The sequence below is a fragment of the Triticum aestivum genome, chromosome 7D (assembly GCF_018294505.1).
Source record: "Triticum aestivum cultivar Chinese Spring chromosome 7D, IWGSC CS RefSeq v2.1, whole genome shotgun sequence".
Classification (NCBI taxonomy): Eukaryota; Viridiplantae; Streptophyta; class Magnoliopsida; order Poales; family Poaceae; genus Triticum; species Triticum aestivum.
In genome coordinates this window covers 164,963,366-164,985,771 of record NC_057814.1, presented here as the reverse complement: position 1 = coordinate 164,985,771, position 22,406 = coordinate 164,963,366, and the positions used below count along the sequence as shown (strand labels likewise).

The 22,406-nt window shown below is 49.5% G+C and overlaps 1 protein-coding gene across 1 annotated transcript; it reads left to right on the top strand.

Annotated features, from left to right (window-relative positions):
* The first annotated feature begins 17,049 nt into the window (after nucleotides 1-17,049).
* Nucleotides 17,050-18,622, top strand: LOC123168257 (uncharacterized). The gene is made up of 6 exons (XM_044586131.1): nucleotides 17,050-17,083; nucleotides 17,142-17,256; nucleotides 17,406-17,460; nucleotides 17,677-17,844; nucleotides 17,927-18,246; nucleotides 18,391-18,622. Exons 1-6 carry the CDS (start codon nucleotides 17,050-17,052, stop codon nucleotides 18,620-18,622), a joined length of 924 nt encoding a protein of 307 aa, XP_044442066.1.
* The last annotated feature ends 3,784 nt before the right edge of the window (nucleotides 18,623-22,406 follow it).

Genomic DNA, 22,406 nt, shown 5'->3' with positions numbered 1-22,406 from the left:
TTTCTTCGGCTATGGCGAGAGGGTGCGCCGGTGCTTCGATGGTGGCGATGAGGGTCTCCGCTCGACAGCGCGCCCCTCCTTCCCAAGAGGAGGCGAGGCCGAGGTCGCCGTGGCGCTCGAGGAAGAGTAGGACGGGGCGGCGCACTGGCCTCGCCTCCGCCGGCGGTTCCTCCCCCAATGGAGGGCCACGTCGGGGACCAGCCCCGCGAGTTCTTCATCAGGCTGCACCGGCCAGCACGTCGTCGTCTTCGTCTCCCTACTCCATTCGCTCGGGAGATGGAGCTCGACCCGCCACAAACACTCAGATTGCATATGATGGGCTGCGGGAATGACGGCACGCGGGCTGATGTCGATTTTCCTGCCCCTCACGTCATGTATCTTCATCGTGGATGGAAGACCTTCGCTCGCATCCACAGCCTGACGGCGGGGCTCGTTCTCTATTTCAAGTTAATGGAGAACGGCTTGCTCTCCGTCAAGGTCTTTGGAGACTTTGGAACTCGCCTAAAGTGCTGCGTGGAGAGCTCCTCCGACGATGAAGACTCTTCCTCAAGCGGGAGTGACGAGGAGGACAACGACAGCAACGACAAGAGCAGCGGGCGGGAGGATGACGGGTCCGACTAGGCGTCGGGCACACCGTTCCTGGGCGACGCCGGCAGCACCACCATCTGTATCGCCAGCTCCTTGAACTTCTCGGGGTCGTCGTCTTGGGCGGCTGCCGTTGGAGGGACAGAGGAGACGAAGAAGGCGGGTGGCGGGCCATCAAGTCGGAGTACGCGGGCGCCGACGCCTTCATCGCGTATTGCCGGCCCGTTGCACTACAAAAAAAAAGACACATCCGTGACATTTTGGGCCGAACGAAAAAAATTTCTGTCATACTTATGACACTTCTATGATGATAATTGTGACAAAACCCGGTATCATCATAGATGTGGTGGGGTCCTACTTCTATGACAAAAAATCATGATAGAAAATGGGCTTTTCGTCCTGGGCGGGCCGGAGACGCAGCTGCATGACATTCTTTGGGCCGTCCATGACGGCAAAAATCGTGGTAGAAGCGAGGGCGAGGAAAATATCGGGGTGTTCCCGGTTACGGTGGGTGGTCGGGGCCGAGCGATGCGCGTTTCTCTCATACACGCTCGCGCGTGGGTGTGAGGCGTTGGGCTCTAACTGAACCCGGGCGAGGCGTTGGGCTCTAACTGAACCCGAGCGATTGCACTGCAGGCTATGCGTTACTGAACCCGAGCGATCGATCGATGGCTGTTAACTGAACCCGATTGAGCGATTCCTTCGCTACTGCTGCTAACTGAAGCCGATCGATGCTGCCTCTGGCTGAACAGTGAGCGTTGCTGGGGGGTTTGGATGAACAGTTCCCAGTGGGGGTGGATGAACAGGACCCCGTGGTGTTGCCTCTGGATGAACAGGACCCCGATCGATCGAGCCGGTTGGGGCTGGATGAACAGGACCCCGTGGAGGGCTGGATGAACAGGACCACCCCGTGGAGGGCAGGATGAATAGTAGACGGTGGAGGGCTGGATGAACAGTAGCCCGTGGAGAGGGCTGGTTGAACAGTAGCCGGTGGAGTAGCGCGCGGTGGAGGCTGGATGAACAGGAGCCCGTGGATGAACATTCGCAGGTGGAGGCTGGAGGAGGTCGACGGTGGATGAACAGTAGCCCGTGGAGGCTGGAGGGGGTTGACGGTGGAGATGAACAGTATCCCGTGGAGTCCCGTTTTGCGGTACGCCACACCCCTCCCGATGAACAGGACCCCCGTTTCGACCGTAGCGCTCCAACACAAGTCTGTTTCCTCCGTTTTGCGGTACGCCACACCCCTCCCGATCAACAGGACCCCCGTTTCGACCGTAGGAGGTCTGTTTCCTCCGTTTTGCGGTACGCCAGACCCCTCCCGATGAACAGGATCCCGTTTCGACCGTGGCCGGTCGAACACAAGGCCGTTTCCTCCGTTCTACGGTACGCCAGGCCTCGTTTCCATCGGCTATTCCATCCAAGCCCTCCCGATGAACACGACGACGCATTCCGTTCCGACCCAGCCGGTTGGCTCCCCATGAACACGACGACGACGCAGTTTCTCCGTTCCGACCCAGCCATGTGCACGAGCCCTGGCCGTACGTATGCGCGAGTAGGCGTTCGAGACCCTGCCCGTATGTACGTACGTGGCCGTATTTTCTTTCATGCACACTGGCCGCTGTACGTACGTGTACATGCTACGTGCACGCCTCTACTACGACACATGCGTGCCTCTACATCGACCAGTATGTACGTACACGTTCGCGACCAGAATGACAACGCTACGTACGCTTCGACTAGGTGGGTCCCGACTGTCAGGCACTTCCTTGCCTGCGAAGATGTAGCTGGTGGGTCCCAGCAGTCAGGGGGCGAATCATTTTTTTGCCCGGACGCACTTCCTTGCGTGCGAAGATGTAGCTGGTGGGTCCTAGCAGTTAGGGGGAAACATTTTTTTCACGAAATACGGTGGCCCGTCCGGTGGGACCCCGATGTCAGGTGGAGAAATAATTATTTTGCGCCTAATAAGGAGGCACTTCCTTGCTGCGGCCGTGGACCCAGCTGTCAGCCTCTCCATGTACAGTACTCTTCTGATGGAAGTCGTTCCTTGACCACGTTGACCACGCCGCACTGAGAGCACCAGGGCGGTGGACGACGGCGAGGCCTAGGAAGGGGACGACGCGGAGCCGGGGAAGACGCGGCAGTGGAAGCCCGCGTGGAGAGGAGTATGAGGGTTCACTGGTTCGGCTGCGGTGTGAGGCTGCCGTCGCCGCAGGGCCTGGCCAGCGGTGGGAATAGTAGGGGGTGGTGAGGCCTCCGCGGCAGCATAGCAGGCCACGGGAGGCAGGAGCATGCGGCACGACCAGCGCTGCTTTGGGCGGCTGGAGCAAGAAGACCAGAGGTTGAAGAAGCACTACGGCCGTTGGATGGACATCGTATGGTCACTGGAGCTAGAATCGTTCATATTGACTAAGTTGACAAAGCACTCCGTCCCCATCAACTTAGTAGGCCCACAAGTCAGCCACCCACCAAGGTGGGTCCCAACTAGTAGGGGGAGTATTCATTTTTTGTGCGTAATAAGGAGGCACTTCCGGTGGGTCCGAGCTGACAGCGGGGGGAATGTTTTTTTCGCGAAATACGGTGACCCGTCCGGTGGGTCCCAGCAGTCGGGGGGAAATGTTTTTTTCGCAAAATACGGTGGCCCGTCCGATGGGTCCCTGCTGTTAGGTGGAGGAATCATTATTTTCCACGTAATAAGGAGGCACTTCCTTGCTACGGCTGTGGACCCAGCTGACGGTGTCCTGGACTTGGGGGGTACTCATCACGTCGTCTCCCGATCAGTTGGATTGGGCCGAGGACCCCCATGGCCGTATACTCATGGGCCAGTTCGGACACCTGCCGCATACAAGGAAGATTCCACAAGACTTGCTGATCAAGACAAGGACTCCTCCCCACCGGCGTATTCAGCTAGGACTCTTGTTATCCTAGGCCTCTGGTGCATTATATAAACCGAGGCCAGGCTAGTCGATAGAGATATACACAATCATAATCATAGGCTAGCTTCTAGGGTTTAGCCTCTATGATCTCGTGGTAGATCAACTCTTGTAATACTCATATCATCAAGATCAATCAAGCATGAAGTAGGGTATACCTCCATCGAGAGGGCCCGAACCTGGGTAAACATCGTGTCCCCCGCCTCCTGTTACCATTAGCCTTAGCCGCACAGTTCGGGACCCCCTACCCGAGATCCGCCGGTTTTGACAATGACATTGGTGCTTTCATTGAGAGTTCCGCGGTGTGATCGGCAAAAGGATCAATGGCTCGACTGCAGATCAACTGCGACGTCGGCTTCTTCGTCACCGGCTCGACTGGTCACCTTGGCTGAACCGAGGACTGCGCCCTACCTCCGATCGTCATATTTGGAGGAGGGCCTTCATCAACATCAACTCCGATCTCTATCAAGATCATGGAGGAATCATCCAGGGAGCCCGGGGGCTCAACGTCAACATTGCCCTCGGGCGACCGTGCTGTTTTTCTGGACAACGAACTTGTATCCGCCGCCACCGCCTCCTCAAGCGTCGTTTTAACGATTGCTTCAGTGGAATTGTGCGTAATTGAGTCTACAACAACCCTGGAAAATTTCGTCGAGTTCCGATGGAGGAATCTCTGGCAATCTATGATATACCGGAGCCTTGTCAAATCTGGACGGGAATCTGGACGAGTTTAGGGTGTGGTGTCCAGCTTCTAGCTCGGACGTCCTTTGGAAGATCCAACCGTTGATCGGCTGCGGAATTCCTATATCTACCACCCTCAAAATTTCAGCTCGATCAGACCGTCCAAACTCCGGGAACCTTCCGATTAGTGCATCACGTTTCGGATCTGTTTTCTGCGCGAGAACGAATTTGACCCGAATTCATCTTTTTATGAACGGGTTTTCGGACATCCTTTTTGAAGGAAGTTTTGTATGGGGTATTGTGTTTTGTTCCCAAACACATCCCGCTAATTTTGAAGTCTTTTCCAATATGATCTTCATCATCGCGCAGGTGTCAAACCAGCCCGACAACGTTGCTCTACGGTTGCCGACCTGCGCTAGACACGTTGTCACTTTATTGAGCCGAGCTCAACTTCTTCGGATCATCATCTCGGCAAGCCGAACAAGAGTTCGGCATCGCGAAGGATAAATCATCACCAACATCGCCGCCCCACGGATTACACGGAGCGGGCACACCGGCATCGCTGCACGGTCACTTCATCAAGCCGACATTGACCACGTCACGACCGGCATCGGCAGGGACGCACTGTTGCTTCTTCAAGCCGATGTCCATCACGCCGACCTACTTCGACTCATCGGCTGACATCGAGGCTTCGACATCTCGGCTGGACCGGGGGATTCGCCATCTCTTCATCAACCTGCTCCGGAGACTTCAGCATCACTAGCCGACCAGCTTCGTCACGTTAGCTAGACCGAGGGCTTTGCCTCGGCAAGCCAACCTTTGCCAGCATCGCCATGCCGTCGCTTTATCGCCCATTAGGCAATGGGTGTGCGGATCGAGTCCCAATTTTGGGAGTCACCTTTCTTCGGATTGCTACAACAAATAAACCAGGTGCTATTAATCCTAGTAATTTTTGCTTGTTTGGGTTTATTTTTCCCAAGAAATTATTACTCTGGTTTGTTCCATCATCTGTACACAGGTCTATCAAATGATGGCCGCACTAACGACGGTCGCATGGTGGTTCGGTCAGGTTCCGTACATAGTTCGGCGCACGCCGCATCCGGAACTCGGACCGACCTGTGAATTCAGGCTTTGCCACGCCTTTACCGCATCACGCCGATGCCCTGCATCGACATTCACTTCGGCGCGCAGGCCATATTTTCTTTTATTACTCACTTTGCATAAATTATTTATTATGCAACGATTTTTTTAATTATTATTATTACTATTATCTCCGGTTTGCACTATTTTTTGTGCACAGGAAAATGATCCGGGTCGGGCAGTATCGTCAACTCGGTGTACTGACATAGCACGTCACCTCGGCTGGACGGGGGGCTTCGTCAACACTTCATTACCCCACGCCGGGGACTTCGGCGTCACTCTGCCGGCATGCATTGGCCGTGCTATGTCACCACTTCGGAGTGTCGAGCTCTTCGCTCCGCCACCTCGGGACCGGCTTGGGGGATGGAACCTTGTCCCGCATCAAGCTCGGACCGTGTCATCAATGCCGAACACATTAACCAGCTAAGTTGCCTTCATGCTCAAAGTTTTAAATTTTTAACTTGTGTTCGGTTCGACCTAGCATTATACCTTTTTGGCAAAAAGTTGTTAGTGAAAAAAATTCCTTGTCATAACCTTGTTTGTGACACACAAATTCAAATACCCAGTTCACTTGGGGGCTTCCTTCATGAAGCCTTTCCTCTTGCATATGATTATACTTGTACGGCTTCGTTCCTTGTTCGTGTATTACGCCACAATATGCACCATATTGACTTAAGCGATTTGCAAGCTGGGTTGCCTCGCTCCTGTGTTTACCCCTACGTTCCCGATTGTTCGGCTAGGGAGTAAAGGGAGCACCTCTGCGATTGTCACGATGGGGTCATCTGAGCTCGGACCTCAGGCTGGGTGAAGCCGAAAGCTAGCGCTCTTATTGTTTTCAATTATGGTCGGCACACAACGGAACTCATGAGTACAAAAAAGCTATTGCACAAGTCTCATAGTAACAATGAGCAACCAAAGAAAGGTATCGGTGGGGGTACTATTTTCTTTGAACATGCTTCTTACACTTCGTTAGTAATATAGCATAAGTTCCCTGAGCGCGCTTTGTCTGTTACAGCCTTATGGCCTGATTGCCTGGTTATCGGAAACACCGTCGATATTTTTGACAGGTGGAGTACATAACACTTTTTGGTCCTTGACCGAAGAGGGAGAAGCCGACGGTCGGTTAAGACGCGTTTAAAGTTCGGGTGAACAAAGATATGATATTAGTACTTCGGTACATACAATCATTATACATAAAATTCTTTTACCCAAGTCACTTGGGGCTCTTAAATGAGCCGTTTTATAATAAGTGTTCTTCTTCTTAGTCGTTGCAAAGTTATTATTATTATTATTATTATTATTATTATTATTATTTATCACTCCTTTCTCGACGCAAGTGTGTGGTCAATAGCCGGATAGCCTTGCTTCTCTCTAAAGCCGCTCGAACTTAGTTTGCTAAACTAGCCTCGGAGAAGCACTCCGCCTTCGGGATAAGGAGGTTGAAGCCGTAGGATGACCCGCTTGAAGTCTTGAGATAGGATGTGCCATTGTAAAGCATGACAGCAACACAATTTTCTTTTTCTAAGACCAATTTTCGATTTGGCACCAAACACTTGATCTAGTTCGGGCGTCCAGCTTTTACTGAAGTTTTTGGTTTTCCAAGCCTATGGCACTTTTAAGCTATTTGTGTGTTTCCAGCATTAGTCTCGTAGTGCGGCCGGACACCTTTAGGGATTCGGCAAAAACATTCTCGGACATTGATGTATATGCATCGGTTTCGAATTGCGTCTTTGGCAATAGTTGGGTTGCCCGGCTCCTATGCTTGCCTCCTACGTTCCGCTTTGTTCGGCTAGGTGCCCAACGGGAGAACCACTGCGATTGTGCTTCCAGCTAGCAAGGTTAAGCGCCTCAGTGGAGAAAGCCGAAAACTGACTGTCACAATAAGCGTAAACTGGTCAGCGATCCGATGACTGTGTTAAATGACGGGCCGTTCATAATATTGGCCGAAGTGTTTACGGCTTGACCTCGACTGTCGCCGAACACTAACCGGAGGCTAGTAACTGGCCTTCCAACTTTAAGCTCCTATGACTAAGTGAAAGTTATAAAGCCCGCATATCTGATTGCCTCATTTCTGCTAACACAACCGCCTCTGGGCACCGAGACGTCAGCTAAGGGTTGTTCGTGCGGAAACACCCTGCGTAGTATCTACCAAGGGGTAGAAGCCGACGATGGGCCACTTTCAACTGATAAACGGTCGCAATGGAGTCAAAAAATGATGTAAAGTACTTGGACACAAAGAATCATTACACATAATCTGTGATTTTACTCTGGATATCGATCCTTAATTCGGCCACCCGTGCCCACATTAAGGATCGGGGGCTACTGGGCTTCGTGCTCATTATTTATAAATATTAAAGGGGCACATCGATCCCCTGATTTGGTGTTGCCACCGACCAGTGTCTCGGGGGCTACTGCATTGCTTATTCAATGCAGAGAATTCAAAGTGCTCAGTGTTCGGCTTGACCGAACTATGCGCATACGCGTCTTCGGACAATAATAGGTACCATATGGACCTATCCGGCATCAAGCTAGAATATTGCGGCGACTTCTCACGACCCTCTCTCAGGGGCCCGTTCGCCGATCACTATTATCTCTAATATATTACACTGCATTTTTATTCCTATGTATGCTACCGAGCTAGGAGTTGATCCTCAGGCCGATTTCACGACCCGAGTCTCAGAAGCTACTAGGATCAGCGGTTTCATATTTTCCTTCAGGTGCGTCTCAGATTTTAGACCAACACACACCTTGAGGGCTACTGGATATACATATACTGGCTATATATCTTGGCAGAGAATAAATTGCACCAATCAAAAATATTCACAAAAAATCAGCCCGCTGTCAGGTGGTGCACCACCTCGGAAGCAGTCCGGCATAAAGCTCGGGCGCCAGTGGCTGGCTCCTTAGAGGGCATTTCCAGCATTGATATCGGCTAAAACTCCTTCAACTTTTTAGAACCAAGGTGATCTATGACACCTTGGACACAGTCCGGCGTTGGAGCTTGGATACAGTCCGGCGTTGGAGCTTGGATATAGTCCGGCGTTGGAGCTCGGATACAGCCCGGCGTTGGTACCTGGCTGCAAAAGATACCTCGAATACAGTCCGGCGTTGGGGCTTGGACGCAAGAGGACACTGCCGCCCGGGAACAACTTCAAACCCGAGGTGTGGCATAAAAATAACAAGGCATTGATAAAGGCCGGAAACTTAAAGGGGCTCCTCGGATACCCGACGTGTAAACTCGTCGGATGCACTTCGGCGATCCTCAAGATCGAAGATGAGAAGATTTGTTGAACCAGTTTTCAAGACCGACAACCGAAGATGAAGAACAGTTCAGAAGAATCGAGGAGCGTCCCCAACTTGAAGACCGGTTCAGGGGGCTACTGACGGTGTCTTGGACTTGGGGGTACTCATCACGTCGTCTCCCGATCAGTTGGATTGGGCCGAGGACCCCCATGGCCGTATACTCATGGGCCAGTTCGGACAGCTGCCGCATACAAGGAAGATTCCACAAGACTTGGTGATCAAGACAAGGACTCCTCCCCGCCGGCGTATTCGGCTAGGACTCTTGTTATCCTAGGCCTCTGGTGCATTATATAAACCGAGGCCAGGCTAGTCGATAGAGATATACACAATCATAATCATAGGCTAGCTTCTAGGGTTTAGCCTCTACGATCTCGTGGTAGATCAACTCTTGTAATACTCATATCATCAAGATCAATCAAGCAGGAAGTAGGGTATTACCTCCATCGAGAGGGCCCGAACCTGGGTAAACATCGTGTCCCCCACCTCCTATTACCATTAGCCTTAGACGCACAGTTCGGGACCCCCTACCCGAGATCCGCCGGTTTTGACACCGACACCAGCTGTCAGCCTCTCTACGTACAGTACACTTCTGATGGAAGTCGTTCCTTGACCACGTTGACCACGCCGCGTTCCGTTGCATGCATGCGTCCATGGGCGTGCTGCGTCCCCACTGTCAGCCTCTCACATACAGTCATCTTCCGATGACTCTCGGTTGTTGACCACGTTGACCACACCGTGCCGAGTGCACCAAAGGCCGGTGGACGACGGCGAGGCCCCAGACTGGAATGACCCGGAGATGGGGAAGACAGGGCAGTGGAGTCGCAGATGGAGAGGAGTGGGAAACTTGACTGGTTCGGGTGCGTGGCAGCACAGCCGCGGTGCCGCCCACGGGCGACAGGAGCAAGAACAGAGGTTGAAGAAGGAGCACGGCTGTTGGATTAACATCCAACAGTCCAGCTGCTAGAATCATTTGTTGATTAAGTTGACAAAGCCCTGCGTACACGTCTGCTTAGTAGGCCCACAAGTCAGCCACCAAATCTGACGGGTCCCAGCTGTCAACGGGAGGAATATTTTTTTTTGCATAACAAGGAGGCACTTCCTTCCGTGCGAAGATACAGCCGATGGGTCCCAACTGTCAGGTGGAGGAAACAATTTTTTCAGCTTAATAAGGAGGAACTTTCCTTGTGTGCGACCATGGACCTCGTGGGTCCCAGCCGTCAGGCTCTCCACATACAGTCCTCTTCCGATGACTCTCGTTTGTTGACCACGCCGCACCGAGCGCAGCGAGGCGGTGGACGACGGCGAGGCCCCGGACGGGAACGACTCGGAGATGGGAAGATGCGGCAGTGGAGTCGCACATTGAGTGGAGGATAAGGGTTATAACTGGTTCTGGTCCGGCGTGGGGCTGCAGTTGGTGGAGAATAACAGGAGGTGTGGAGGGGTGGAGGGATAGCCTGGCCGGCGGTGGGGTAGCGTTCGCAGCAATGCGTGCTAAGCAGAGCCGCTAGCCGCCGGAGGCCGGACCAGGCGGTCCCGGCGACGCTGGAGGAAGAAGACGAGAGATTGAAGGTGCATGCCGACCAAGTTGACAACGCCCTGCGTAGGCTTCGACCTATTGGCCCACATGTCAGCCTGCAAAAATGTGGCATATATTTAACCCATGTTTTCTAGAATATACAGTCCATTTGCTGGGCTGGGTGAACAAATAATTTCGCGTCAATGCGGCCCATTTATATTATCTAAGAAATCCCAGCCCATTTGCACTTCCTTCAAATACACGAATTAGCTGGGCTCGTTATATATATAATGTTATGTTAGAAGGAGCAATTAATATCAAAAATAAACCGGAGAGGTACATTTTTATATACATAATTAACAAATTAGCAAGTTATTTCTCAAAATGAAAATGAGCGCGTTATTATTACCTTGGTCCTTAAAATCTTCGCAAGCTTTTGTACGCAATCACCAGGATTTTCCTTGCCTGTGAGTCAAAAACAACCAGGATTTTCCTTGCCAACTTCTGTTAAACATTTACTTTTATAAGTTAATAACACGTGGGATGTTTTCATAATGTATATATAAGTCTCTATAAAATATACGATAATAGTAATAATATAAATATATATAATGTGGTTAAAAAAATACATTGGGCTGCCGATCTTTACGAAAAAGCCCATAGGCCGGTATGGACCTCAAAAAATTAGTTGAAACCACTGTCACCCGTATGTCGTGGGCTACGCATGTTAAAATACAAAACCTACTCCTAGCTGATACTTGTTCGCCCTCTGGAAAAAAATGATACCAGATCCCCGGCGAACTGGATTATAGAGGGGGCCTGCGGCACGACTGAAGAAGCACATCGGGAGCGATTTTTTTCTTCAGTGGATGGCTCTCGATGGCGTTTTTTACTTGCCTCTACACCATACAACTTGTATTTTTAGCCTCCCAGTCCGTGGTGGACCAGCGGCCCATTTGCTGGGCGGGCCAACCTACAGAAACCAGCACTCGATTTTTCATCAAGCCCCAAAAACAACACAGTACTATGTTTGTTTTGAGGCCGAAAACATTACGGCAGGGGTTGAGCAGGGGAGGGGGAAAGATAGAGCAAAAAGATTAAAAAGAGCTGATGCGCCGTTGCTACCCTAACAAAGCAGGTGCAACTCTTCTCGAGAATAAGGTGTGCCGTTGACACCCACACGTCACATACCCCACAGTAGGCATACTAACAAGTTCACACACAAGCACAACAGAAAAGGTAAACATTCGTATCAAACTCAGGTTCACAGGACACGTTCATATTCATAGCCAACATTCACTATCAACAACTCAAAAGATTCATATATACACAAGTTCAGCATGTCTATGGATCCAAATGATTGATAGATCACACAACAATATTCATCGATAATTCACAAAAAGATTCAGATATACACATGCTCAGTATGTTTATGCATCCAAATGATTGAGATCACAACCAATATGATCCATGGACGAATTTTAATTACCTAGGGTACAGACTGGTAAATGGTGTTCAGTCGGAGGTACTTCTTGCTAAAATTAATGCTTGTACGAGTAAACTTTCGAGTACATAAGAGGCAGCATAGACAATCTGAACTTTGCTTGTAGGTTTATCCTCAAATAGTGGCCTCGTGCCGAGGGAGGTTTGAGCAACTTGGCCACTACTTTCATCCAACTAGTTTACTGGCTCATCTTGGTCCTGTAGCTCACCAAAATTCTACATTGCAGACTGGTAAATGGTGTTCGGTCGGAGGTACTTCTTGCTAAAATTAATGCTTGTACGAGTAAACTTTCGAGTACATAAGAGGCAGCACAGACAATCTGAACTTTGCTTGTTGGTTTATCCTCAAATAGTGGCCTCGTGCCGAGGGAGGTTTGAACAACTTGGCACTACTTTCATCCAACTAGTTTACTGGCTCATCTTGGTCCTGTATCTCGCCAAAATTCTACATTGCAGACGAGAAAGGAGGCGGTTGAGAAAATGAACCACCCAATTTTTTTGCGCAGTTCAACTGAAATGGAGCATCCCTGGCATGCAGACTGATTAAGTGCCAGATGAATATACGCGTCAACCAACTTGTCTGGAATCTTTAGACTCCATGCCATACAGTTCGCTACCATATGTGTCGATAACCAAAAGGCACAAGTTGGGACCAAAGACTGGACTGCGTTTTTCTGGGCTATGCGCCAAGCAATATTTTTGGCGTTCACTCTCCTAATACTTGGAGTTTGACAATTGGTTGACGCCGGTAGATACTCGAATGAATATAGGCACATCTTCTTGTCAACATCGATGCTTGTTTGAGTGAACTTTGGAGTACATAGCAGCAGCATAAGTACCTGTCCATCTGATCTTTTTGTGCAGTTCTACTGAAATCACCCGATGTAATGATTTGCCTGCGAGTTCAGGGTCCAAGTTACTCCTTTATGAAATCGGCAAACAGTAGCACAATACCAAATTACCAATACATATGACAAGCACAATAATCAGGATAAAGACCAGTACCAACCTGTGTGAGGTAGCATATCAATTACTATTTCCTTTGACTGGAAGCCGAGATAAGCCAAGCGACTGACAGCAAAGGAAGAATGCAAGCCGAGATTAGCGACTAACAGGAAAGGAAGGAAGCTGTCGAGGCAATGAAGCACCCAAAGTTTTTGTGCAGTTCCACCAAAATCGAGCATCCCTATTGGCACATATATTGAGAGAGTGAGATTACTATAATAGTGGGCTAGTTTATGAAACATACACTAACAAATAGAAGCACCCTCATTATCTTAATGGGTAAAGTTAGCATTCCCTCCCTGCTCCACTACATGATTCACCTCCATAGACAAACATACACACGTACATGATTCAACATAGGGTGCTACTAAAGATTTGTTTAACTCCGACAGGAAAATTAGGCAGCAATAAATTAGTGGTACTTAAGTACTCCTAATTAATTAAGTGAGACAGCACAAGCGGAAGGGCTACCTGGAGGATCGTCTCACATGTAAGGTAGTCATTGCCGGAGCCCTTGAATGGCCTCGACTGAGGCCTTTAGCTTCAGCAAGATCGCCTTGGCACTGTTTACTCTTCTTCTTCTTCCTCTTCATGCTCTGTTTCTCATTCTCCTCACCAGTTGGTGAAACCAAGTACATGATTGGCCTTCTATTTCTGAATTGGTTTTGTCAGTGAGGGAGTACAAGTGTACTAGTAAAAAATAGCATTATTTTCTCATGGCAGTCGCAAAATAGAGATGAACACATGCATTAAATAGCATTATGGTGCCAATATGGATGATGAGGATTGGAACACAGATCTCCCTTGTGCAGTTCCACCGAAATGAACCAACTGTTCCATTCTGACATTCCAGTTAAACAGCATAAAAGTCACTTCTTTTAAGAAGAGTTTTGTGCAGTGCACCAAAAGGTCACAACAGCAACCAGGTGAAATGGATATCCCTGTTTGCACAAAAAGCTAGAGAGGAAACAGTCAGAGTCTCGAACAATTACAGGCAAAAACATTTGGCTAAACTTATCATGGCTTATAACAGTGGCATGGCTTCATTTTTACCAGGGGCATTAGTTTAAGAACAGCTAAATATTTGGTATAAGGGCATGGAACAGTGGGTGCACCAGCAGTCCAGCACCATGTACCTAAACAGGAGCATAAAGTGGTGATTCATAGTTTGTTGCCCCGAGAAACAAACATCCAAGAAACATATCTGGGTTGGTCCCATTTTTGTTCACTCTAGCCACCTACTCCTATGTGTGGATAGCAATTCTAGTCCTGGTCATACCACTGTGTACAACGTTACCCCTATATTTCCCTTTTCGACCAAGAGACCGGTTGGATGACCAGTCTGTACTACTTTCACCCCCTTTCCTTCCTGTTTGTACCAAGTCCTATGTACTACATACTAAATTCCCCCACCCCCATTTTATTTCTTGTTTGAACCAAGTACAAGATTCGACTCCATGAAGTAGCTTTACCTCTAACAATAGAAGAAAAAAAATAGGTGACGTTGGACCATCCGATCGAGAGGGGCTGAGAGGTAGAAAATGATGCACATGCAGCGACGTAGCGAGCTGGGGAAGTAGAGCTAAGGAGGTTTCGAAGGAAGATATACCTGAAGGTCGTCGGGATGTGGGTAGGTGGGCGGCGGGAGGCCGGATCCGCCCACACTAGGGCAACGACGAAGGGATCAGAGGACCTCCCGCGCCGGCGCTCGGCCAGAGATAACAGTGCAGCCGGCAGTGGGTCTCCTCCCTCGCTGTCGACGACGGCCTAAACGCTGCCCCTCCTCTCCTTCACCGGCGGAGGGGGATTCGTCCGGATCTGTAACCTGCGGTGAGGATAGAAAGACAGTGTTTTTTGAAGGGAGAAAGACAGTGTTACCACCCCTATCTTGTTTAGATCTGGAGAGGATGAGAGTGTGTGAATAGAGCAACCCTAGCAAGAAAGCGCGGAGGCTCCGGCCTATATATACATAGTGGGGTAGTTTTCCTTTTTCACTCCATCAAAACAATCGTTTAAAATTGTGTACTATGTGCCAGGTCGCCGTTTTTTAGTTGTTGATTATTTTTTGAGATAGCTACCCGCTTGTTCCAAGTGGTGTTACAGTGTGCCAGGTCGCACTTTGTATCATTCAAGTCTGGTACAAGTCCCTCCATTAAATGAACAACGACCCCCTCGTAAAAATTGTGAACAAGCCCACGGCTAAAATTATCGGAAACGTGGGTTGCCCCAACATGCATTATTATTTATATTTTCTACTCCCTCTGTTCTAAATATATAAGTCTTTTTTATTAGCCACACCTAAGACAAGAATTTTTTTATTAGTAGTGAACCCCACATGTCATAGACACAAAAAGTGTGGCAAGATTCCCTTAGGCAAGCCAAAGTGTGTCTAACAATTTGAGCAACTCAAGTTAGGCAAGTGTGGCAAGTGTGGGAAAAATAATGTGGCAACATAAGACAAACATAGTCACAATCCAAACAGCCCCGTAATTTTTTGTGACATGCATGAAAATTTGGTTAGTTAAATTTATAGTCAAAATTTGGCAAGGTGCATCAAATCAACACATGCAAGTATCAAAAGGGAAGTCACGGCATGCATGCATTCGTTGTACTCCCTCCGTTTCCAAATATAAGTCTTTTTAGAGATTGCAACAAGTGACTACATACGAAGCAAAATATGTCTACATACATCTGTATGTAGTAGTCCATTTGAAATGTGTAAAAGGACTTATATCGAGTGCAGTGCTTTGATGTGTCGCGTCAACTCATACAAGACCGAGAAGTTTGATTACTACAACGCCCTCTCCCTCGCGGACTGAGCTCCGGTGCCTTAACTGCACCTGCCTTTGGCTGCATGACAGGTGGGCCAACCACCTGTTGGGCCCACCTGTCATAGACGCAAAGGCAGGAGCAGTAAGTCAATGAAGCAGCATCCCTCCCTCGCGCATGAGCGTGGTGGATGGCAGGACTAGTAGGAGCTTTCGCTACACGCTTCTTGACGGCGGCGAACTTGCGGATGGAGTTGACCATCATGTCATCCATGCGAGAGGCGAAGCCGGCGTCGGTGAGGGCTACGACACCGGCGGTCGCCAGCACCGTCTGGAAACGCTGTGCGGTGCGGGGCCGCAGGCCGGCGCCTTGGATGATTTGGCACAGCCGACTGCCGCTCGTGACCATCGCCTCCATAGGTGCTTCTGGCTCCTGGTCACTTGGTCTTGGATTGGAGTGAGCAGTGTTGCGCAGAGACTAAGGAGTAGATGGATTGGAGTGGTGGGGCGCCTTTATATGAGAATCCAAACTCTGTTGCATTCACATCGTGCTGGCTCTATTCTGCTTCTCCAATTAATTCCCTCTGCATGTAGAGTAATTTGAGGATGCATCATTGACCGTTCAATGTCTCGAGAACCGCTACCCTCTCCCTCCTTGGCATTCAAGCACCTATGGAGGCGACTGCCGCTCGCGTCTATCGCGTGTCAGGAGACGTTCCCGTCGACGACGAGGTGCCTATGGTGACTTCATAAATTTCAAGATGATAATACTAGTATACTCAATATTGTGCACCACGACCAAGGCCGAGAGGAAAACAAGAGAACTAAGTATTTATTTACGGTGTAGATTCACTCATTTTGCTCCATATGTACTCCGTCCCGGTGTAGTCTAGTCACTTGGTGAAATCTCTAGAAAGGCAAATACTCCTTTCTGGTTTACATGGCTATACTAGCAAGTAGTACTACAATAGTGGGCTCACATAGCAATTTTGTCTCATGCAAGAGCTTGGCTATATGCGTGATCCAAGGTTCGCAACTGCCACGTTCGAGTTGCACTTGGCTCTTTGCCTCTTCAAGAAGACGAACAATGATGTTACTACTACTGCTTCTACAGTATCGAATCCACTGCTGCAAGTTCGAATCCACTGTTGCATGTCCGTCCACCGCGAGCGGGAGGGATAAGCAAAAGCCTGTCCTCGTCTGTGAGCCACCGCGTGCATGGGCGAGGGAGAAGGCGTGTAGTAGTAAAATCAAGCTTCTCCTCGTTGTATGAGTTAACGCGACACATCATAGCACTGGCCCCACATGGTTGCCTCTAAACTTGGCTAAAAGACCCGCAGTGTACAATACTCCATTTGTTGCAACCTCTAACATTTACCCCACCACAAATTAAAATATATATTCCTGTCTTGACCAGATGAGCGTGCAAACTAGAATCACCAGGATGACAGGTAGGGCCAGAAGATTATTTTAACCAAAAAAATATAGCATGGGGCCGACCCCAACGATTTTAAGCTTACAGGCACGGTACACGCTATCCTAGACTACTCTACACATGAAACTGCCACACAAGCGTCCGGGCTGCGCTTGGCTCTTCGCCTCTTCGAGAAGTCGAACAATGGCCCTGTTTGGATACTCTAACTCAGTTAGAGGTTAGAGTTAGATTCTAACCCTGAACTAACTCTAACCAAAAAGGTGTTTGGATAGCAGGGTTAGATGGAGCGCGGATACGGCGAGGCGCCTTCACGGGCGGTGCGAGAGGGAGGGAGGGAGAGGACAAGAAGCTTCGAGGAAGTGAGGAGGGATCTGCCTCGAGGAAGTGCCATCTGACACCGATTGAACTGCTGCATGTCCACCGCGTACGGGAGGGAGAGCGTGTAGCGAACGAAAGCTCCTCCTAGTCCTGCCAGTCACCACGCTCATGGGCGAGGGAGGGACGCAGCTTCATTGACTTACTGCTCCTGCCTTTGTGTCCATGACAGGTGGGCCCAACAGGTCGGTGGCCCACCTGTCATGCAGCCAAAGGCAGGTGCGGTTAAGGCGAGAGGGCGTTGTAGTAATCAAACTTCTCGGTCTTGTATGAGTTGGCACGACACATCAAAGCACTGCACTCGATATATTTCAATAATTTGTGTTTACCGATGCATTAATTACAACGCATGCATGCATGCCGTGACTCTCCTTTTGATACTTGCATGTGTTGATTTAATGCACCTTGAAGTAGTATGAATATGTGACGATAAAGCATTGTAATGCCCCGGCCCTAATAAAGCGAGAGATGGTTGTGCACAAGGAGGGCGAGATCATGCAGACGGAACAGGACCCGACGATGGAGCTCTCTATGGTCTCGATGTACCTCACCTTACTCCACTGCCCCTTGTGCCTCCGCCCCTTGAAGCCTCCAGTGTATGAGGTTCGAATACACCTCATCCGTTTGGCTGATCAAGCAAGGTGCAGGTTTCTTGATTGATGTGTTGTTCGATTGATTTGTGCAGTGCAAGGGAGGGCACCTGGCTTGCGCGGACTGCCGCGTCGTGCGCCCCGGGAACCAGCGGCAGTGCCAGAAGTGCGAGCGCGGCGGTGGCTTCGATGTGCGGAACACGGCGGTGGACGCCGTCCTCTCCTCGGTGAGGGTGGAGTGCCCGCACGAAGGCTGTGGGCTCTATGTCACTTACCACAAGCTCGCCGATCACCAGAGTGTGTGTCCGCTCGCACCCTGCAAATGCCCCGTGCCCGTCTGCGGCTATGAAGGCCCGCCGCCGGTGCTCTCCCACCACATCAGCAGCGTGCATCCCATGCTCGTGCACAGGATCCAGTACGGCAAGGCGCTCCAGCTGCAAGTGCCACTGTCGGAGCCACGGCTCTTGCTGTTCGCTGAGGAGGACGGCCGCACATTTTTCTTGGTTGGTGGCGTGCTCGACATCGGCGCACCTATCGCCGTGTCGGTCATCTGCATCAGAGCGGGGGCGTGCCCAGTGCCGCACTACGTGGCCAAGCTGTGGCCGAACAGCCCGCCGGGGGAGCCCAAAGGCAGGACCGACGCCGTCAAGGTGGAAATGGAGGTGACAAGCAGCAGGGATCCCGGCGACGTCGCCGTGCAAGAGCTGACCTTCTTCACAGTTCCGCCCAAGCTGCTGGCCGGGGCTAAGCTGGTGTCCCTCCACATTCAGATTGACAAGCTCATGTCCTAAATGATTCTACAGTGCCTTCTGTTTATCTTAGTAATATGCTAATATAGGGGTTAGCTCGGTCTACTTTAGCTTAAGAGATGGTGGGTTTTGGTGGCGATGCAGCAATTACCTCGACATCAGACCAGCAGTGAAAGTAATTTCGAACAGTCGAATGGATATTTTGTGTCTGTTGGATATAAAGATCCTTTGGGTAAGAAGTAACAGCTTATATGCTTTTTTTTCGAAACGGAACAGCGATACTAGTATAATTTTTGTTGACATGCACTAATATTTTCGAAACGGACGTCGGGCTGTAGCTAGAAGGGCGGTTGGGACGCGGCATCGGCCCATACCGCGGTGACCCCCAATTGGGACGCACCGACTGTGGATTTTCTCCCTCGCCGATGTCGACCGCGTCTACGTAGAACATTGTTCCCTTCCCCCAGCTGCGGGATCAGGCCGGATATGTGACTAGCGGTGTGGCCACCGTCATTCTATGCTTGTAAAGAGAGCAACCCAAGCAAGCAGGCTTGTAGCTTAGGCTCGTGCTAGTGTATATATAGTGGTTTTCTCTTTCTCTCCATATCAACCATTTTATATTGCGTACGTGTCATTGAAGAGTGAAATGATGGTTGCTTCTTCCGACTAACTTACTGTGTGATTTGACTGCTCCTTTAGTGGCCCCTACACGTACCCCCCCACGTGTATGCAACAGTCACACGTAGACATGGATGCAAAAACGCGCGCGACGCCCTAATGCATGCATGTCCGAGCACACGACGGAACACACACGGTCACGCTCAAGTGCTCAACCTACACGTGCATGCACACACATACTCAGCCAGGGTGAGCTAGTGACCGTATAAACACCGAAAAATGTATATATTGAGCGCAATGAGCGTATTATGAAGTCCACCGACCGTATTTTTTACAAATATACAGTGACAGACAGTGTATTTATCTCATTTGAAATTAAGCCATATTAACCGGAGAGGAGGAAGTATGGACTAGCATTACTTTGTTGTGTCCCGTCAACTTGCCGAACGAGGAGAAGCTTGCAGGACAGGAGAAGCTTGCACGCGGTGGCTCGCAGGACAAGGAGAAACTTTTGACTAATGCAAGCTGTCCTTCGCCCAGGCGGTGGACGTGCAACAGTTAATTCGGTGTCAGATTGCCAGAAGCATACACTATACTAGTACTATTATTTTTGCACTTCCCGAAGAGGCGAACAACCAAGCGCAAAGTTTACTAGTACTAGTACTACTACTATAGTCTATAGAGGCACTATACTAGTACTAGGAACCGGATGGAGGAGCGTCTGCACTCTTATTATATTTTTAAAATGTGATAAAGCAATCTTCAACACACTTGGTTCTCTTCGAGGGTTCTCGCGTGTGATAATGGAAGTTGATTACATAGAACACTCGCCACAATTCTCGCTTAATTCTGGCTCATATCCTGTTACAAATAGGAGCGCTCAGTAATATTTCCTCTTTTTTTTGTTATTCAGCATGTAAACAGGTCAGCAAACCTTGCGGCGCATCTTTGTGCGAACCGTGCTTGCTGCACTTTGAATGTGGCCGAGAGCTGGCTTGATGAAACACCTCGCTTCCTATTTCTTTTTTTGCGAGGTACCTCGCTTCCTAGTGACCAGTGTCTTGGCTGATCGTCCTAAGAATGCTTATATATGAATAAAGCTCTCTCATTTACCCACAAAAAATATTAAGCCATATTAACCGGAAAGGAGGGAGTATGGACTAGCACTACTTGTTGGTGTGTCCCGTCAACTCGCAGAACGAGGAGAAGCTTGCAGGACAAGGTGAAGCTCGCTTACGCCTTTTGACTAATGCAATGTACCCTCACCCAGGCGGTGGACATGCATCAGTTCATTTGGTGCCAGATTGCCAGAGGCATACACTGTAGTACCGAACATGTGGAGTACCATCATTGTTCGACTTCACGAAGAGGCGAAGAGCCAAGCGCAAGGTTTAGTAGTACAAGTACTACTACTACTAGAACCACATGGTGGAGCCTTTGTACTCTTATTTTTCTTAATCTTTGATAAAGTACACATTTGTTCCGGAGAAGGGCGGAAAACGGCAGCCCAACATGTAATGATGATATCGATCAACCATGCTCGGATATATCTTGGCCTCCGTGCGAGCCCGTCTGTGTGTTCTCGCTCCTCGTCTCTCTCAAGGAACGGCGGGTTGGCCATTTTGCCGTCAATTGAGATCGGTTTGCTCACACTCCGGTCCCACATGTTAGTGATATGCCAAGAGGAGGTGCGTTGACTGACTGGCCATACGCGTTCTTGGTTTTGCACCTTCATACTACTCCTCCCTCTGTCACAGTTTACAGGGTGCACTTCATTATGATGCATTTCTCTCAATGCATTTCCACCACCAGAGAGACTTTAGACGCGTTTGGTTTAATGCTCAATTAATTAGGGCGTGGTAACCGCAATTTTCTCTCGATGTAGTACTACGGAGTGGAGTAAGTGCATGCATGTGTGTACCCGGGGTGGAAGCACTACATGCATGTGTGTACGCATTATTTCCTCTAGTAATAGACGTCGTCCTATAACTACCAATGCTATTTTTCAGGCCGATCGCTAGTCGCCTTGGTCCCAGAGATTTTCTCTTTTTCTGAAGCGCGCTCTATAAACAGTGACGGATGGATTAGTATGAGCGGATTCAAAGAAGAGCGTATTGATGGTTGCTTCTTCCGAGCAACTTACAGTGGGAAAGGTGGCGCTTATGATTTGACTGCTCATTACTCACTATTAATGCGGCGCAACGACTGGTCTGAGTCTCCCATGCGGCTATGCACTACCCCCTCGGTTCTTAAATATACTCCGGAGTATTTGTCTTTCTAGAGATTTCAACGAGTGACTACTCATATATTTGTCTTTTTAGAGAGTCAAATGGACTACTACATACAGATGTATATAGACATATTTTAGAGTGTAGATTCACTCATTTTGCTCCGTATGTAGTCACTTGTTGAAATTTCTAGAAAGACAAATATTTAGGAACGGAGGGAGTACACATATGAAGCAAAATGAGTGAATCTACACTCTAAAATATGCCCATTTGAAATTTGTAAAAAGACAAATATTGTTGATGACAGTTGCGACGACAAAAAAGAAGCATATTCCTTGTCCTAAGGGAAGATAACAACACGGTTGTGTTTGTCTAAAACGGTGTGAGGACGAGATTGCAATATGGAAAGTACGCCGAACGAGCTACGTTTTGTGCAAAGAACTATGGAAGATCCACATGCAGCGACGTGGGAAGACGGGCAGTGGAGCAAGGATGAAGGGGATACCTGGAGGTCGTCGGGATGTAACTAGGTGAGCGGCGGCGGGCGGAATCTGCCCATACTGCGGCAGTGAGCAGGTGGCGTAGGCCCTATCGCGCCGGAGCTTGGTTAGAGAGAACGGCGTGTACCGCAGATCGGGACGTGCTGCCTCGGCGCCGTCGAACGGAGAAACGATGCACGTCCACCCTTTCCATCGGCGGACGGGATGCGGCCGGATCAGTGACCAACGGTGTGTGAGAGAGAGAGAGGCCACCGCAGCCTTGTGTGAGATACTCTGAAGAGAGACAAACCAGGCAGGGAGGCTCCATTGTATATAGTGGAGCGGACTACCTTTTTCTCCATAAAAATCATTTTATATTCTGTGTACGTGCCATTGAGCGATATAACTTTATTTAAAAATAACGTGCCAACGCATCAAGTTGAACTTTGTTTCGTGCACCCGACCTCCATAGGTAAACAACCGCTACACGCGTTCAAATTA

What these genes read in the sequence shown, in the direction of transcription:
- LOC123168257 (XM_044586131.1), top strand. Translation starts at nt 17,050, where the DNA reads ATGGCCCTGTTTGGATACTCTAACTCAGTTAGAG. An exon ending in ATACTCTAACTCAGTTAGAG is followed by an intron (nt 17,084 to 17,141) that starts GTTAGAGTTAGA and finishes TTTGGATAGCAG; the next exon opens with GGTTAGATGGAGCGCGGATA. An exon ending in TCTGCCTCGAGGAAGTGCCA is followed by an intron (nt 17,257 to 17,405) that starts TCTGACACCGAT and finishes TGCCTTTGTGTC; the next exon opens with CATGACAGGTGGGCCCAACA.